This window comes from Lynx rufus, unplaced genomic scaffold (genome assembly GCF_022079265.1).
Source record: "Lynx rufus isolate CCGP_SWC_20201006 ecotype Redwood Valley unplaced genomic scaffold, mLynRuf1.p SCAF_9, whole genome shotgun sequence".
Taxonomy (NCBI): Eukaryota; Metazoa; Chordata; class Mammalia; order Carnivora; family Felidae; genus Lynx; species Lynx rufus.
This window is the reverse complement of record NW_025814897.1, coordinates 113,426,300-113,445,258: the sequence shown is the minus strand read 5'-3', so window position 1 is coordinate 113,445,258 and position 18,959 is coordinate 113,426,300. Positions and strand designations below refer to the sequence as shown.

The 18,959-nt window shown below is 62.0% G+C and overlaps 1 protein-coding gene across 1 annotated transcript in view; it reads right to left on the bottom strand.

Annotated features, from left to right (window-relative positions):
* The window catches only part of NADSYN1 (NAD synthetase 1), a 36,417-nt gene that overhangs the window by 16,196 nt on the left and 1,262 nt on the right, over positions 1 to 18,959 (bottom strand). The window contains exons 2-13 of the mRNA XM_047070902.1: positions 18,255 to 18,315; positions 15,474 to 15,590; positions 13,653 to 13,706; positions 13,149 to 13,238; positions 8,956 to 9,007; positions 5,803 to 5,891; positions 5,581 to 5,698; positions 4,771 to 4,902; positions 2,318 to 2,392; positions 1,431 to 1,555; positions 910 to 958; positions 386 to 488 (exon numbers count right to left, since the gene is read on the bottom strand). Of these exons, the coding sequence (XP_046926858.1) occupies positions 386 to 488; positions 910 to 958; positions 1,431 to 1,555; positions 2,318 to 2,392; positions 4,771 to 4,902; positions 5,581 to 5,698; positions 5,803 to 5,891; positions 8,956 to 9,007; positions 13,149 to 13,238; positions 13,653 to 13,706; positions 15,474 to 15,590; positions 18,255 to 18,315 (1,065 nt within the window). The remainder of the gene's footprint in view (positions 1 to 385; positions 489 to 909; positions 959 to 1,430; positions 1,556 to 2,317; positions 2,393 to 4,770; positions 4,903 to 5,580; positions 5,699 to 5,802; positions 5,892 to 8,955; positions 9,008 to 13,148; positions 13,239 to 13,652; positions 13,707 to 15,473; positions 15,591 to 18,254; positions 18,316 to 18,959) is intronic.

Here is an 18,959-nt window from a genome sequence, read left to right as displayed (position 1 = left end):
GACAGCAGGCGGTGCTCAGGGCCCAGACCCTCTCCTCCGCCCCGGGGGCCGTCCCCTCCTACGCAGCAACCCCCTCGCTCCTCTGGCGCGCACGCCACGGGGATGTCTGACACAGAGCGCGTGGGGGAGGCTTTCGACCCGGGTTTGCCCGACCCCGAGGCCGTCCGTGTTCCTCCCTCCAGGCCACGCTTCGGGCACACGGCCACGGCCGCCCCGGCCCAGAGCCCCGGGAAGGGGCTTCACTGGCCTGCTGTCCCCAGGTCCTGTTGCCACATCTGAGCACATCGGCGGAGTCTCCCTCGCCCTTGACGGCCGGGACCCAGGGTTCCCCTCACCCCGTCCTCTGAGCCCCGGAGCCTCGCTCAGACCAACGGACGCCACCTACTTCCGTTATTCACGGCCTCGCAGACCTGGCGGCACATGGAGTAGACGAGGCAGGCGGTGGCCGCGCTGTCCACGCCACCACTCAGGGGCAGGAAGAAGCCGGCCTGGAACGGGTCAACCAGAGGCGGGTGTGGGCAGGGCCTCGGAGAAGCGACGCGCCCAAACCTCAGCCCAGCTCCACCTGCAAACCCTGACGGGCACCCACAGCGCTCTCGCCGTGGGCCGCGCGTTCCGGATGGATTATTCTAGAGGGAAAACAGACCTCGCGCTGCGATGAGCATCTAGGACTAAACCCCGGTAAGTTACAGACGTCACGACACAGAACCAGTGGGACGTGTATTCCGTTCCCTCTGGACGTCATCAGACGGGACCCCAGAGGCGGAGCCAAACCCCCGGGGGGGGGGCGCTCTGGCGTCTGGCTAACGTGGATTAAGCTCCTGACCGAGGCGGAGCGAAGCAGGACTCGCGTCGGGGGAAAAACCCACCAGCCCGCCACAGAAGTGAACAAAACACTGGCAATCTTACCTGCTGGCTGCGTCTTAAGAAATCCCAGAGCCAGCAGGCGGGTCCAAGGCTGCAGAAGAATGCGAAGCGTTAGGGCCGGGGGCTGCGGACCCGTCGGCAATCTACCCGGGGGCAGCTGGCGAGGCGGGAGCGGGGCCAGGGAGAACGGCCAGCAGCGGCTGGGCCCAGCGCCTCGTGAGAATTAATGCCCTCTTGTCCCCAGACAGCCCTGGGAGAGGGGGGATGCCTTTGGCTCGTTTTAAAACAGGAAAACCGAGACGCAAAAGCAAAGGGCAGGGCTGGTGTGCCCAAAGCCCCCCGCACGAGGGAGCGACAGGGCCGGGAGGGGGAGGGGAAGCCAGGCCGTCCGGCTGCGGCATCGGCGCCCTCGACCCCGAAGCAGCGCGGCCTCCTCCTAACCAAGCAGCCGCCCCGGGCAGGCGGTGAGGCCCAGCCGTCCGCACTGGCTCGGGCCCCTGCAGCGGGCGAGGGTAGGGGCCGCGGGGACAGCACGACCCCTCCGCGTGCTCTCGGGCGGCCACCTGATCTCCTCGGCGGGACTGTGGTACTTCCACTCGAGGGGCTCGGACAGAGGCTCCAGCAGGTCCTCGCGGGACGAGAGGGCGAAGTCCACCTTCACTCGGGGGTAGGGGCTCGCCTTGCTGGCCTGCCGACGGAGATTCACGACAGTGATGCCCCCCACCGCCACGCCCTCACAGGCCGCTAGGGCCGGCCGAGGGACAGACTGTCAGCCAGCGGGAAGGCACGTCAAGCCCACAGCGGTAGCCCCAGCCCCGCGGGGCGGCTGGAGCCAGAGACGGGCAGTGGCAGGCTCGGAAGCCTCGTGCGCTGAGGTGGCCCCTCTGGGGATTAAAGCAGAGTGACCATGCGGCCCGGCGGCCGCGCTCCTAGGCGCACACCCAGGGGAAGCGGGAAGAACGCCCGCGCAAAAACTCGCACGCACGTCGACAGAGCAAACTCCTCACAGACCCGGCGTGGGGACGATCTGAGTGTCCACGGCGGATGGACGGTCACAGTGTCGTCCCGCCCAGGAAGAGGCATGAAGCCCGGACACCCGCCACAACGCGGATGGGCCCCGCAGACGGCCTGCTCAGGGACAGAAGCCGCACGAAGGCCCTCACGTTCATGGTTTCATCTCCGTGAAACGCCCACAGTGGGCGGGTGGGGGGCCTGGGCTGGGGGCGGGATGCGGAGTGGAGGTGGGCGGGCACGGGAAAGTCTCCTTGGGGTGAGGAGGTCCCCCGTTGCCAGGACACCGACGGGGCGATGGCTGTGCGGCCCCGTAAGCGTGCTACATCCCCCGAATCACGGGGTGCCGGGGAACATCCCAAGAAGCTGCTGTCACAAAAAACCACAAAGGGGTCCGGGGCCTTTGTCAAGCGTCCCGCGTGTGTCCACGAGAACTCACCGCCAGGTTTCGAGATGAAATCTCTGCCCTGTAGCTCCGGACGTCCTCCAAATCCAGCGTCGCAGTGAGAACCTCCTGGAGGAGGGGGTTTCGAAGGGAAAGCGTGACTGCTGGGTAACTGGGCGGTTTTTGCAGACGCGCCAAACTGCACACGACGAGTCCCACCTTCTGCGGCAGGGACTGGGGAGCTGTGGGCCCCTAGGGGCCCGGGGAGAGGGGACAGCCAGTGTTGTTGCTGACCTGCAGCCCCGCCCTCTCGCTGCTGCCCCCAGAACCTCCAGTGAGGTCGGACACCTAGCAGCGGTCCCCTAATCACGGCACAGAATTCTGCTGATCAGTATTGGCCGGGACCTCTGAGCCAGCTTCTCTCTTCTTAGACAGACATGGGAGACAAGGGCCCCTTTGCTGCTTTGGACGTGGTTGTGTGGAGACGGGATGGCTGGAGCTGCTGCAGCCATCCTGTGACCATGAGAGGCAACCCAAGCTCCAAGCCCATGCAGGGGAAGGACAAGCCGGACAATGGCAGACGGGTAGGTCAGAGCCTCGGCAGTCCACACCAGTGCCCCTGCCTAGATGTGCTGCTGTGTGACAGCGGGTGACACTTCCCTGCCTTCAAGCCCAGGTGAGACAGGAGTATGAAGAGTCAAAAAACACCACAAAATAGGAAAAGAATAAGATTTCAAAAAAATCGCAAAAAAGAGAATTTTAATTTCATTTTAATTTGTCATATTATTCCTTTTTCTACAAAAATAACTCCTGATCAAATTATGTCACTGTGACGTTGTCTCTTCACGTACAAGTGTGGGACAGTGGGAGCTAACCGGCACAGCACAGGGGGACACAGGACGGCCGTGGCCACCCTGCTCCTGCACCGGCCCCGTGGGCAACTGTTGCTGTCAGCACCGGGCCCGGGGCCACTCTGGACGTGCCGCAAAGACCAGCAAAACGGGGCTCGCGTTTGTCCTCCCATCATTTCCCGAAGCAAGAGGCCGCCAAAGCCACCCAAAGTGCAGACCCCTGGGGTCCCAGCCCCAAGGCCTGGCCAGGCCCCAGAACCTGCTCCTCCCGGTACAGGTGGCCCCCTCCACTGCCAGTCAACCCTGCGCAGGGCACCCGTGGCCCTGACGTCTGCCCGCCGTCCCGGCCACACCGACCCGGCCTGAAGACAGCGGGGCGTTCCCGTGGGACGCAGAAGAGTGGCACCTTTTGCATGAACTTGACCCGCCTCTACCGTGGCTAATGCTGAACACCTGAAGGCCTGTGGGGGTGCTGTCACCTGGTGAGCACGGCCTGGAGGACAGCTGGGAGGGAGGGAGCGTCCCTTCTGCCAAACTCCCGCCCCCCTCCCCCCAGCAGGAGAGCATCACGGAGTTCACTTGCTCCGCTTTGAAACGTGACTTCGGTTTCACACCTGCTTCCCTCCTAACCCCAGCGGGGCGGCGAGGGGACCAGCGTCCCCTCAGCGAGCCGAGTGCAGAGGAAGCGAACGGGAGGGTTCGCGACCTGGCGTGAGCTCGCGCTGCCGCGTCCCTGCGGACCTGTCTTCCGCTCCCACCTCCCCCGAACTAGCATTTCCACCCGACCCCCTGAACACAGGTGGTGCCGCGCGAGGACCCCTCGCGCCCGCACAGCCGAGGGTCACTTGTGGCGTCCGCACGGCTGGCGTTCGTGTCCGTCTCCCGAGAGAACAGCCATTTTTTTGTTCTGAACTTGAAAGACCTGTCGGCGCACAGACAGCACGGACACGCGCCCTCGCTGCAGAGGGCGCGTCTCCCTCAGCTTCTCAGAGGTCGGCCCGGTCAGGGCAGGACGGGACAGGTGTCTCAGCCTGCCTTCCTGGTTGTCCCCCGTCCCCCGGGCCCCAGGGCTGCGGCGACGCCTCCTCTGAGCTCGCCCCACGCCTCCCTGCACAGACGTGCCTGACCCCAGCCCGCTCGCGTGTCCGGGGAGACCAGACGGCCCACGGAGGGAGGCCTGCCCCGGGGGAGCCTCGGGGCTCCCAGGACTCGGGGCCAGGGCGCTGTGAGGCCCACGGCTAACACACGTGGCCTGGACACGTGGGGAAGAGCCAGCGGGTTGTGTCAAGTGGCCTCACCGAGCTCCCCTCCACCCTGCTTCTACGGACGAGGCCCCTGCCGAGGGACACCCTCCTGTGGGGACCGGGCGGTGCCTGCTCACTCCCTGGGGGACCGGGGCTCACCAGCTCTCCTGTCACGACACAGCCTGCCCCCCACAGCACCTGCCTGCTCGCCTGCCCCCCGAGGGTGACCGTGGGGCCGGGTCCTCCCCCCAGGCCGTGCACGTGTGACCCTTGCGCTGTGGTGGCCTCATCTGTCCGGGTGGGGCGGGTGCTGGCCGCGGGGTGGGGGGGGGCCCCGGAGACGACAGCCCAGCACGAGGGCTCGGTCACAGAAAGGAGCAGACGCCCCTGGGGTTTGCGAGCTCGCTCTCACCACGTCGTCCAGGGAGAACTGGGAGCCCTGCGCCAAGATGTGGCCGTTCATCGCTATCAGGGCACAGCCATCGTAGTATAGTCGGTCCCCGTCACAGCCCTTCTGATTGGCCAGCAAGTAGATCCCGCCGTTCTGGAGAATGCAGGGGGCACCGAGATCACCGTCCCTTCCTCGGCCCTCCCAAGGCCTTAAACAGCGCCCTGCAGGGAACCCCCCGCCCCCCCCCCGCACTTCCCCACAGAGAGAGTACCTGCACACGGGGGGGGGGGGGCACAGTAGGGCCCAGGACAGTGACCCGCCGGCCTTCCCAGCCTCCAGGCATCACGCCCAATGCCCCTCCCCTCACTGCCCCCCAGCACCCCTCACGCACTGACTGTCGTCTCTGACACGGGAGGAGGGGGGTCACGGAGGACAAACCCCACAGCGTGGAACGGAGACCCAAACCCGCCCCTCGCGGGGTCACGCTGCCCAGCAAGTGCAGCGCCTCGGGACAGCTCCCTGCGCTCCAGCTCGGAACCGCTGAGTGTGCGGCCAGCGCGTCACTTGTCCCTCAATGGTGCCTTGGGCCCCAGGGGCCTGACGCCGTGGCAGGAGGTGCCCTGCTTGCCTCACAGGGTCAGGGGAGGTCGGGCGCATGAGGCCCCAGAGGGCGAGTCAACGCCCGTTTGCAGAGCGCCGGCCGAAACTGCGGGCACCGATGTCCGTCGTGCGGGCCCGGCCCTGCGTGGGCACCGGGGACTCGGGGGTGTGCGGACGGACGCGACACGGGCCCGCGGCACGCGTGCTCCAGCATGGCGGCCCAGCGCCTACCTTGGTGGTAGCCATGGTCACCAGATCCACCCTGGCGTGGGCTTTGCGCAGCACGTGGTGGCTGCCCGAGGCGTTGGTGAAGATCTCCACGCCGTCCAGGCCCATGTCCACGTGTGGGCTGCGGGCAGACAGCGGTTGACGGCAAGATGGGCCCCGTGCCCCGCCCACCCAGCCCCGCTGTCTCCACCCGCGGCCACCCGCCAGGCCGGGGCCGGGGCTGACCTGTGGGGCGTCCAGAGCTCCTCACAGATCTCGCTCCCGATGCAGGTGTCGCAGGTGGCCAGCACCGCGTCTCCAAAGGGCACGGTTTCCTGCGGTCAGAGGACAGGAGGGCACGAGACCCCTTGGCCGTCCCGTCTGGGCTGCGTCCCGACCTCACTGTCCTTTTACTTCCAGCCCCAGTGAGTCCCTGCCCAGCTGGGGAGCACTCCCCACCCAGGCGGCCCGGCATCTCCCCTGCTGACCCCCGGGGCCTCTGGTCACAGTGTTCACTAGGCAGGAGCTGTGCTCTGAGCTGCCACAGGGCCCTCTGTGGCCCCGGCAAGCCGTCACTCCACTCCGGAAGTTTCCATTGGCACAAATCCCCGTCGCCATCATCGTTATTAAGAATAAAGGGTCTTGGGGCGACTGGGTGGCTCAGTCGGTTGGGCGGCCGACTTCGGCTCAGGTCATGATCTTGCGGTCCGTGAGTTCGAGCCCCGCGTCGGGCTCTGTGCTGACAGCTCAGAGCCTGGAGCCTGTTTCGGATTCTGTGTCTCCCTCTCTCTGACCCTCCCCCATTCATGCTCTGTCTCTCTCTCTATCTCAAAAATAAATAAACGTTAAAAAAAATTAAAAAAAAAAAAAGAATAAAGGGTCTTGGGGCGCCTGCGTGGCTCATTCGGTTCAGGGCCTGACTCTTGATTTCAGCTCAGGTCATGATCCCAGGGTCGTGGGACTGAGCCTCATGTCAGGCTCTGCACGGAGCATGGGGCCTGCTTTTCTCTCTCTCTCTCTCTCTCTCTCTCTCCCTCTGCCCCTCTCCCCTTGTCGTGCACATGCTCTAAAAATTAAAAAAAAAAAAAAAAAAAAGGAAAGGAATAAAGGGTCTCGTTTGTCCAGGGTCACTCCACGCCCGCCAAGGCCCGAAGCCCTTTCTGGCATCATCCGTGCTCCCGACAGTGTGACCGGATCGTCCCACCCGTGCCAGGAATGACCCGAGGGTCATGCGAGAAACCTGACAAAAGTGACCCCGCTCCTGAGTGGCAGGGCCAGAAGCAAGCGTGTCTGTCACCAAGAGCCATGTTAACAAGCCACGAATGGCGGCCTCCCAGGGCCGGGGCAGAGCCTCCCCCGGGCCGGCAGACGAGGCGCCGGGGCCTCCGTGTGCTGACCGGTCAGGCGGGTGTGGGACGCTCTCAGGCACGCGGACAGCCCTGACTTGCTGTCTTGGTCCAACTTGGCTCCCTCTCCTGATCCCAAAGCTACAGACGCGGCGAGAACTGATCCCGAGACAGGGAACACGGCCGAGCACGCTGGGTCGGGTTCCCCGATGCGTGTGCCTGAGTCCGACACCCCCGGCTGCCGAAGGCAAGAACCGCGGCGTAGACCTGGCCCTGCTCCCCGTGGCCGCGAAGAAAGCCCTCACGCGGGACCCCATGCTGGCCGCCGGGCGCCTGGCAAATAGCCCACGGGGACGGCCGGGCCCCACACGCCATCTTGCCGTGGGGCGGCCAGGGCTCAGGGCCACGGGGCCCAACGTGTCCACGTGTGGCAGGTCCCGGGCTGCCCTTCCCTTGTTCCCGAACACGCCCCGGAACTTAAATCCGCGGACGGTCACCGGGGCCGATTCAGGCCACCGCCCCCGGTCAACCGCCAAGCCAGAGCCCTGCAACTTCAGACCACACCCCACAAGGGCTCAGTCGTCTCCAGCGGCAGGGCCTCCAGGACGTACTGGGACCCCGCAAGGATGAAACGGGGTGCAGCTCCCGGTCAGGGCTGTGCCGACATGCTTCAGACACGGGCTCCCCGCCAGACACACACACGGACACGGGGAAACGCGCTCATGGGCGCGTTCCGCGTCCTGGGTCAGGAGGATTTTCAAACTAGCCCGCTGCCACAGCTCACGGTCAAATGAGTTTCCGGGACACGTGGGAGGTGACCGGACCCGGCTGAGCGCCCCTGCCCAACCTTGGCTGTGCCCGTCCCGGAGTGTCCACACAGGCAGCCGCCGTCCTCCAGGGAAGAGGTAGAGACGGTCAAGAGGCAAATGGAGCTGGAACCCGGGAGGAAGGAGGGGAGAGGGACCCCCGGTCCAGCTCGGGTCCGTCCCTAAGGTCCAGCTGAACCCCTGCCGGGCCCCCCGCTGAGGGAGTCCGGACCCTCGTGAGCTGCCGGAAGGGCAGTAATTAGGGGCGCGGAGAACCTGGCGGCCTGGGAGGAACTGCGTCCCACTCAAATTTCTGTGCTGGGGTCCTGACCCCCAGCACCTCTGAATATGACTGTATCTGGAGCCGGGACTTTCCAGAGGTGATCCAGGTGACCACGGGGTCCTTGCAAGAAGAGGGGATCGGGACCCAGACACGCACAGAGGGACGACCCTGCGAGGACACGGGGAGAGGACGGCCGGCCACACACAAGGAGGGAGGCCTTGGGAGGCCCCGGTCCCGCCCACGCCTGGACCTCGGGCTCCGGCCTCCAGGACCCGGAGTCAAGTATCTGCTGTTTAACGACAACCCGCACCCCCTGCCCTCCGTCTCTGGTGCTGCGTTATGCAGCCTGAGCAAATTAACACACTTCACACCAGAATGGGACCTCAGACAGAAACCAGACCAGTCAGGCCTCCCCCCGACACCTGCTCTAGTGCCCCTGGCTTCCAACCACCCGTGGGAAGTGGCCAGAACAGGGTTTCAGCTGTCACCCCAGCAGCTGCCAGTAGGAAGAGGCTGGACGAGGCCCCCCGGCTAAGGCTGGAAGATCAAAGCTCTAAAGGCCTGGCCCAAGCCAGCTCCAAAAGACAAGAGATTTCTGAAGCTGGGCCTTCACAGAACGAGCAGGCAGGCAGGTAACGTCTTGCTTGGATTTTGTAACTAGAACCCTCACCCCCCCCCCCCACCCCCCACAGCTTCCCGGGCGACCCGGAGGCCCAAGCACCAGCCCCGGCAAGGTGGGGCGGGGACCCCTCCCCCAGCTCCCCCGGGGCCCCAGCACGGTGGGCCGGGCGGGAACGAGGCAGCAACCGACAGGCCAGGCTTCGGGGGCGTCACCCTCCCTCCTCGTGCAGGAACCTGTCCCCGCACGCCAGCCAGGTGCCGCTGTGGCCTCGGCCCACAGGGGCCTGCCCCCGCGGCACACCACGGCCTCCAAGAGCGACAGGTTCTGTCCCCAGAGACTCACCTGCTTTGTCAGGGTCTGCAGCATCCGGGGGAGAAAATACTCCTCTGTTTGCCTGGGAGGGAACAGCACAGATCTGAGGATGAGCATCTAAGCCCCGGGGGAGGGATGGCATCCGAACGGGGACAAAAATCGGCCCGGGAGCTTCCAACCGATGTGGCAGCAAAGGACTGCAGGGCATGCACAGGTGCCCCGAGCGTCCGTTCAAGATAAAAAGGCGAGGACGGGCGTGTTGGCGAAGATGCTGTGCATTTTACTCGGTGACACCGTGGCGCCCAGTGAGCTCCCGCCGGCTGGCTTCCCGGGGCCTTGGTGCCCGGCACTCCCGAGACACGCGTCACGGGCATGATCTCCAAAGAGGGGGCGGTCCGGGTGGAATCCCTGATCGGAGTCTCTGAGTCAAGATCACGCCGCACTCGCCCAACACGCAATTACAAGCCTAAACGATAAAGTTACGCTCCAAACGGAGTAAGACGGACGGAGTCTAACACCTCCCACGCCGCTCCTGGACAAGGCTTCCCCAGGTGCCACGCTGAAAGGCAGGAGGCACGAAGCGACGCCTCCCGAGTCCGACTGCAAAGGGGCTGTTACGGGATGCCGCCCGAAGACGTTCTGTGAGCTGCGGCTCTTGCTCCCTTCTCAGAATTCACAGGAGCCTCCCGCGGTGACCTCAGTGGCCGTTGCCTAAGTAAACCACAAAGCTGGGCAGCTGGAGGGCGATGCCTTCTGTCCCGCGCTAAGGCCGGGGACAGGACCTCCCAGCCGCCTCGCCGCCCCACAGTGACTCTGCGATCCACCATTCGCGGTTTGCCGTCACGGGTGTCGCTGCGTCACGATGAACTTTAGAGGGAGGAGCCGGCCGAGGCCTGTCCCTTCCTCTGCCTGCACCCCCCACAAGATGCACCGAGCACCAGCCCGGAGCAGGACCGCCAGGGCACAGGCGTGCTCACCTCCGCTCTCCTACTCTCTGCCCCGAGGCCCGCCCTCACCCTGTACCCGGCCGGTGCGTTTCGCAGGTTCACCGAGAGCCAAAAGACGCCGCGTAAGAGTCCCGTGCTGCTGCCGTAGCTGGTCACTCGGGGCTCGGCTCAGGCCGGCCCGGGTCCCCGCACCTGACTGTTCGCACAGCCTGCACCTTTCTCCGGCTGGACGCCCCTTCTTCTCAGCCAATGCCGTCTGGAAAGATCCCAGCAGCGCACTCCCGCCAGGAAACCATCCTTGGCCGTGCTGAATACAAGTCTTCTCCGCCCCCCGGGGGCAACAAGAGCCCCTGCAACCCCTGTGCCTAGATCTGGGGTCCGTCTAAGAACATAATGAAAACGAGTAGGTTCTTAAAGTCTCTGCAGTCGAGCATCAGGTTTTTGTTTGTTTTGTTTTCTTAAGAGGCCTGGAACTGCACTTTGAACCTGTCGTGGGTCCATTACGAGGGCCGGGCCACAGTAACCCGGCCGTTTTATCGTTTTATCGTCTGCATTTTGGCACAGCTCCCAGGTGGCCTTAATGTTGCCAAAACACGAGCTGGTCGCTCCGGCTCGCCGCCCCTTCCACAGGCTCGAGGAAATGTGCGAGGCTGAAGGAGTCACCGTGAGACCCACGCGCCCGCCCCCCCTACCCCGGGCAAGAGCTGGCACGGTCCCAGTAAATTCAGAGACAGCATGACCCCATAAAAAGTCTCAAACGAGAGATGATCGGATGCTGGAAAAAGATGAAAAGTGAGCTTGTGAACTGGGAAAGGAATCGGAAAGATGTGCTGATCTGGGCAGCCCCGAGCAGCACCAGACCGGAGCCTCTGGCAGACTCCTGCGCAGGGCGGACTCAGGGGGATGAACCCCGGAGGAAGTACAAACAAAGGGGCAGAGAAGAGGAAAGACATGTACGATATCCAGGGACACGTGACCCGCACACAGCAGAGGCTCCTGGACAAGAGCGAGAGAACGAAATCCTTTGAAGATGGGAAATTAGAAAATGTTCCTGAAATCAAAAACCTGACATTCACGTCCAAGACACTCACGGCTCAGGGCGTCTGGGGGCTCAGGCAGTTGAGTGTCCGACTCTTGGTTTCGGCTCAGGTCGTGATCTCCCGGTTTGTGAGTTCGAGCCCCACGTCAGGCTCTGTGTTCAAGCCTGGAGCCTGCTTCAAGTTCTGTGTCTCCCTCTCTCTCTGCCCCTCCCCCGCGTGCACTCTGCCTCTCTCGTTCTCTCTCAACAATAAAATAAACATTAATAAACAAAGAGAAATGATGCTTGATGTAAGGAAGTATGAGAAAATGAAAAAGAGCTCTTAGAGAATAGAAAGTAGAGGGATGGAATCTTCCAGGATGTGGGAAAGAAAGTCACGACAATTAGAGAAGCTGGTCCGGGAGAGTCTGATCTCCGATCAAGAGGCATTTCAGAAACAGAAAACAGAGAAAACAGAGCAGAAATCGCCCAGAAAGGACACGACGTTCACCCAAAACACGGGGGCCCTGGAGAGCCGAACACGGGAGCCCGGACACCCGCACCACGGCCCACAGGATACAATTTTAAAACCCCAAAGACGAAGAGAAGCTTCTGCGAGTGCCCACACAGAAAATACCCCCAAGAGCGAAGAAGAATCCGCACGGTGACCCCTCACCGAGGGCACAAGCCTCCAGGCAATCCTTCACACAATACCTCCAAAACTAGGAAGGAGCATTATTTCTAACCTATAATTTGTTTTCCACTCTGCAAAACTGCTCATCACATGGAAGAGACAAATGAAAACACTTGCAGGCAGGCAAAGTGCCAAAAGTCCACCTTGCGTGGATCGTTACTTAGAAAAGTGCGACTTTGTGATTTATGATGAGAAGGCACATTTGGTCTTTCTGGAGCTGAGCTCCGAACCCCTTAGAATTTCCTGCGACAGGAGCCACCCGTGTCCTCGTTACGTCGTTATGTCGCTGGGGCTGGAGTTCAGGGGCCAAAGGCCAACGACGTAACCAATCAGGCCTGTGTAAGGAAGCCTCCGTAAAACCCCACAGGATGCGGTTCCGGGTTCGGGGAGCTCTTGGGTTGGTGACCGCGTGGAGATCCAGCGCACCTCCGTGCTCTCCCACCCGGCTGTCCAGAGCATATCCTCGTGTGTTAGAGCCGTGATCTAGGAATTGAACCCAAGGTGGGGACGCGGAACCTCGAGAATCTACTGGAAGCCGTGTCCCAGCGAACGAGCCACTTGGCAGAGATGAGTGAGGCCGAACGCCCACCAGCCCGGGCGAGAGAAGCCCCACGTGCCCGTGCCGGAACAGGGTGGCAAGTACAAAAATCCCGTTTTCCCACATAAAAATACTGACCATCCGAAAATCTAACGCTGAAGTTCTGTTTCAGCAGCAGCAGCAACGATAAATGAAAAGCAGCAATCATAACAGGAGGACAGGGCAGGGCTGCTCAACCGGGGACGGTCTTGCCCCCGGGAGACATCTGGCAACGTCTACAGACACCTGAAGCTGTCACAAAGGGACGTATCTACCGGGAGGTCAGCCGCTGCACAGCTTGCCACACGGACGGCAGTCCCAGAGCGACCAGTTGGGGCCGAGAAAGCCTGGCACACGGGGTAACTGGAGATACAAGGTGCCCCGCGAGATTTCTGTGGTCTGTGACAGGTCATCTGTATAGCAGCAGCATCAAATAGCGGTACTTAGGGGCACCTGGGGGGCGGGGCTCAGTTGGTCAAGCGTCTGACTTCAGCTCAGGCCGTGATCTCACAGTCCGTGAGTTCCAGCCCCACGTCGGGCTCTGTGCCGACAGCTCAGAGCCTGGAGCCTGCTTCGGATTCTGTGTCTCCCTCTCTCTCTGTCCCTCCCCAGCTCACTCTCTCTCTCAAAAATAAATAAAGGCGCCTGGGTGGCTCAGAAAGTTAAGTGTCCGACTCCGGCTCAGGCCGTGATGTCACGGTTTGTGGGTTTGAGCCCCGCGTCAGGCTCTGAGGAACCTGCTTCGGATTCTGTGTCTCCCTCTCTCTCTGCCCCTCCCCTGCTCGTGTTCTGTCTCCCTCTCTCTCTTAAAAATGAATAAACATTAAAAAAAAAAAACAGCAGTACCTAAATGGCAGGAACTTGTCCCAGACTCTCACGTCTCTCCCCCCGTGACCTGGGTCAAGGCCACACGGAGGGAAGACCCGAGACAAGCGTCCACAGGGCGGTCACAGACCATGCCCCTTGGTGCCGGGCACCGTGACTCACCGAGTCCTGGACCAGGGGGTAAACCAGCGTAGCTCCCGATAGTTGCCCTCGTTTGCCAAGGCCATTTTGGGCCTGATGAGCAGGATCCTCCTACAGGCGGGAAACCGAGGTGGCCCCTGAGATGAACACCCGGTCACGAGGGGCACCCGTGGGTCCACCCGCCCCGGACGGTGGACGGACGACCACAGAGCAGCCGAGGCCCGGCAGGTGCACGCCGTGCGAGCAGCCGACGTCCAGGGGCCTTTAGGGGAACGTGACAGATCGCCCTCCCTCCGATGACTTCTGGCCAACAGGGCCACGTGTCCCCAAACCCCACCCTGAGGTTTCTCTCCACCGAAGGTGGCAGTGCTGGGCAGAGGCCAGGGGAAGCAGTGACGTCACCTGCCCGAGGCATCGGCCGCCACCAACGACCGGGCATTTCCAGAAGACGCCTCCTAGCACAGGGCTCCAGGGGCCGTGTCTGGGGTGGGGCGTGCGGGTTCCCCTCTCCCCGCGGCCACCTACCTGTTGAGAAATATCACCCTGCAGTTGTAGCGGACGTTCCGGTGCATCACGGGCCTGCGGAGAGAAGGCACACACACGCGTCCGTGAACGGCAAAACCACACGTCTGTTTTAATACGAAGCCTCCTCGGGCCCTTGAAGAGGGTCACAAGGCCCCTCTGTGGCTTTTCTCAAAGTTAAAAACGAGCCAAGGGCTCTGCCACGGTTTAGGCTCTGAGACAAAAGAGGCTCTTCTAATGTTTATTTTTGAGGGAGGGAGGGAGAGAGAGTGTGTGCCAGCACATGGGGGAGGGGCAGAGAGAGAGGGAGACAGAATCCGAAGCGGGCTCCAGGCTCCGAGCTGGCGGCATAGAGCCCGACATGGGGCTCGAACCCTCGAACCCGGAGATCATGACCTGAGCTGATGTCGGCCACCTAACCGGCCGAATCCCCCAGAGCGCCCCCAGGGCTCTTCTAAAGGAAACACAGTCAACCCCTCTCGCGGCTGTTCCTCCTCCTGGAACGTTCTCAGACCTGTCAGTGGCCTCCTCCCTAGCTCTCTGCACACACCCGTCACCGTTTCACCTCTGTCCCCTCCCGGCCTCACGCACCAGCTCTGTGCCTTCCCACTTCTCCTTCAGACCACTCCTGACCTGCCACCCACACCCCTTTCAGAAGGTGGGTCTCCTAGGGGGTGAACAGATTCGCCCGCCGCTCTGACTGGACCCCGCCCCGACCACCTGGGGTGCTCCCCTCTGGAGGTCAGGGGCAAAGCTCCAGAAGCCAGTGCTCTGCTGGCCCCGGGCGGGGGCGCGGCTGCACAGATCAAGGATATGAACGTTTTGTTCAGGAGCTTATAGGCCCAGGTAAATGCTAGATTTCGAAGGAACACATCTCCATAAGTTGGTGGTTAACGTTTTAAGAGCGAAAACAGGATCATAAACGCCAAGTCAACAGAAGAAAGCAGAGCGCAGAAAACCAACCTCAGACAAGGGAAAACAAGAGGACGACAAGATGGCCAGGCCACTTGGCACAACCGCAGGGACCAGCCCCCGTGGCGGCTGGGTCAGGAGCCCAGGGACGGCCCCGGGCCCAATTCCTCACCTTCCGTGGCGAGGGGGACTTCGCAGAAGTGATGACTAAGTGCGGACAATGAGAGGGGGAGGCGGCCCGGGACCACCCGGGGCTGCCCAGGACAGTCCCAAGTCCTTACGCGAGGGGGGACGGGTCAGAGTGCAGACACACGCACAGAAGCGGAGGTCGAGGCGAGCCTCCGCTGGCTTCGAAGGCGGAGGAGGCCCCGAGGGTTGCTGGCCTCTCTCTCTCTGCGAGAGCCTCCGGGCTGACCCATATTTAGGACTTCCGACGCCCAGAAACACAAGACAAAGTGTTTGCGTTGTTTCTGTGTTTCGCTGCCACCATTTGTCACGGCAACAACAGAACAGGGAACAAATACAGTCCACGTACCGCCACCGATCGTGATAAACGTGGACACAGCGGGTTAAAAATCCATCTGTGCGCTGCTTATGCTAGGCCCTAGGTCGTGTCACAGCGACATGGAAAATGAAGCGGTGGGTTTGCGTATGGTGCACCTGCACCCCCCACGCCTGCACCCCTGGAACCCACCCCTCGTTCACCTGCACCCCTGAAACACACACCCCTTATGCCTGCACCCCTGGAACCCGCCCCTCGTTCGCCTGCACCCCTGGAACGTGGCCCCCGTCCGCCTGCACCTCTGGAACCCACGTCCCATGTACGTGCCCCATATATGCCTGTGCCCCTCGGAACCTGCGCCCCACGCACCCGCCCCCACGTACGTCTGCGCCCCTGGAACCAGCACTTACATTCCCACGTCACAGATGATATCCTGAGTGACTGGAGACTCCAAAAGGGCAGCCAGGACTTGGAGCGAATGCAAGAGGGTGTCCGACTCGTAATAATGATCCCAGCACCCGTAGCCGCTGCAGAGGAAGGGAACGGCCAGGTGAGACCTGGAGACATACCAGGTGAGGGCGGGGAGGGGGGCCGGGGCCCATGGGCCAACCGGGTCAGACGTGCAGGGGCGCGACCAGGCAGTGGGATCTTTTTAAAGCCTCCTGGCTGATTCCACTGCGCAAGCAGAGCTGGGACCGCTGCTACAGAAGAGGATGCATTTCACGGGAAATGAAGAAACCCCAGGCCCTTTCTCTTCACTTTCAGTTACTATGAGAAATTCTCTCCCGTCAAGTGTCTGCCCGTGGATTTTTTTTTTAAACTTTTAATGCAGCCCAAATCACACTGATCTACAAGCAAAAGAAACAAGGCTGGGTCCACAGGTACGTGTTTCCAAGCAGCTAAGATCGTTAATATCGTTCCAAACACCATTCACAGAGCGACTCCTGGTTCTTGCTACAGACACTTGTGCTGGAAGCAGGCCGAATGGTGTCCCCTCCCCAGAAAGGTGTGTCCATGATCCTGGCCCCCAGAACCCGTGAGTGTGACCGTATAAGGGAAAAGGGTCTTTACAGAAGTAGTTAAGGATCTTGAGATGAGCCCAGATGGCCTGGGCAGGTCGTGTATCCAACAGGAGGACACAGAGAAAGGGGGTGTGTGTGGAGCTAGAGCCGGAGGGACGCGGCCACAGGACAAGGCGCTGGGAGCAGAAGCGGGAGGAGGCAGGACGGATCCTGCCCTGGAGCTTCTGGAGGAAGTGGGGCCCCGCCAGCACCCCGAGTCTGGACTTCTCCCGAACCGCGAGAGAACAAATTTCGGCTGTTCGAAACCCCCCTCCCCCGGCGTGGGGAGCTGCGTTACAGCACCCCAGGAGACGCGTGCGGCGCTCCGGGACGTCGTCGAGGGTGAAGACGGGCGTCAGGGCAGTTTCCGGGAGCCGGGCGGGGGGGGGGGGGCCAGTAACAACGCACGGAGTGTCTGTAAACTGCTTCTAGGCGTTCAAAGGCTTTCCTGCCTACCACGCAGCAGCCTGGAAGCGACGTGCCAAGTGCTGGGCAAACTGCGCACACGACGCAGACCCCCCAACTGGCACTTGCATATTGAATGCCTGGAGAGCATGCCTCCCCGCCTCTGCTTCCGAGAGGAAAAGCCACGGTGGTGAGATGAGAATGAGGTCGACGAGATGTGCCGTGAGGGCTCAAGCCCTGGGCCGGCCTTTCCTTAGTCCTGCTCCACGGGATTCATGGCCTGGCAGCTCCCGGGCCACACAGGCTACCAAACAGCAACGCGATGCCAGAAGTCACGTGCCTGACGCCCAGCCATCGGTTGACCCTCGCCCCTTTGGCCGGCCGGCAACTGGAGGGGCATCTCATAGCGGGGGCTGTCGGCGGGTGCCCCCGGCCCATTCTGGGTGGGCAGCCTTCCATCCGTGAAGCCTGTAAAACGGGCCCAGAGGACACAGCCAGCCTCTGGGTCCCACGAGTCAGCCTGCCGCAGTGGCACTGGCCCCTCATTCTCCTTCCAAGTGTCCCTCTGGGGTGGGAGCTGCCTGGCACCAGAGACAAGAAGACAGCGTGCCCAGTGAACGGACTTGGCTCGACTCCTGCCCCAGCTTCCTCTCTGCAGACTGCTGCAAATAACTGTGAGCCTGCTCGGCAGGCTAGAAACCACTGGAAGCCCAGCTCAGCTGGGCCCTTATCCCTGCTTGATACAAGTATGCCGCCCTGGGGTCCTGTAGCTAAACTCCTCCCCCTTTTAAAATGACAGGTCCAGATTTGGAGACCGGAGGGTGGGGTGGGGAGAGAACAGGGCAAAGGAGGACGTAACCTGGAGGTGTCTGGGCAGCGACTGCACCCGGGGGACAGGGCCGTCGAGGACAACCCTCCAGTGGGAAGAACAGACCGAGACAGGAGCTCAAGAGCAGAAGTCACTCGGACAACGTGGGACCCCAGGGCTCTGGCCGCCGGCTGAGAAGCATCTTAAAGACCAGGCCCAGTGCAGGTGAAAACGCTCTTGGGTATTATGGGAAACACCACCCGAGCTGAAGTCAGGAGTCCGAGGACAGAAATCAAGCTAGCTAGCAAAATGACAGGCGTGGCCTCAAGGACTAACACAAAGATGCCTGCGAAGAGACACTTTCTGTCTACACAGCCCCCAGGAGGGACTTCTGATTCCATAAGCGGCGAGGACCTGGACACACAAAACGGGAACACAGAGGAGCACGGAGGGCGGCTGACGTGTGTCACAAACGAACCGCGGCTTGCAGTGTGGCAACCAGTTGCTTCCTTTTGAGGAAGGGACAAGGAGGAACCAGCTTCCCGATCACTGGAAAAAGGCAGGGCAGAAGGGGTCGCCGGCACTCGCTTGTGGAAAGATGCGGAGACAGCGAGTGAGACCTGTTCGTGGCCGGCTATGAGAGTGAGGACTTGGGAAGGGTGGCGGCAGAGAGAGCGGCCCAGCCCGGGCGGCTGAATCTCAGCTCCTCTCATGACCCGACACGGGGCTCCAGGTTTGCCCGGCACCCTCGCTCGGTGACGTGAAGCAGGCCTGCTCACGGGTTTCTGACGCCCCTAAACAGCCCTGCACGTCCGCACCTGTCCACACCCGCCCCCTTCCTTGCCTTTCTGCTGCGGGGAGCTGATGTGGATACCTCTGCCTTCCCCGCCCTGGGAGTCTCTGTGTGCCAGTCTCACCATATTTCCAGTTCTGGTCCAAGCCTGTATCTTGCTCCTTTGCATTTGGCAATTTCGATACCTACACATGGAGGCAGAGACAGAAAGATCTCAGTACCTGCAACGTGTTCAAGGGCACATAAAACACAGCTGCAAGCCAGACAACCACCAAAAAGCACTCGGTGATCTCTCTGACCCCAGGCAGCCAAGGACCAAGGACAAGGACGAGACCCCCCCCTGCACACCCTGCTTACACCCTTTGGAAGCAAGATGCTGATCCTTAGCCCCTTGGGGGAGGGGGAGGAGGAAGCAGTCGGTCCCTGGTAGTTTATTAACAAATGGATGCGGAAGACCGCGTGCAGGGAGGAGGCAGGCCTCCAAGGAGCACAGCCTATGGCGGCACCAGCAACCTCTGCTTGGGGACAGCAGCGCCCAACTGCACCTGCGGACAAGAGGCCAAGAGAAAGGAGACCCCGCTCTGGCCACCGACCGCCTTGCTCCAACCCGATATGCTCTGAGCCCCGAGGAGATGAAAACGGGTAGATGTTGGGAAAAAAGAAAAACAAAAAGGATGACGGTCTGGAGGCACGTGGCCGAAAAGATGCTGTCATTGGTGCCATTCCGTCGTGGCTGTTCTTAGTGAGCCCCCTCGCGGGAATCGACTCAGAATAAGACGGCAGGGGTAACGTGAAGGACGGCCCCTTCACGTGCAGGTGTGGGCCGCTG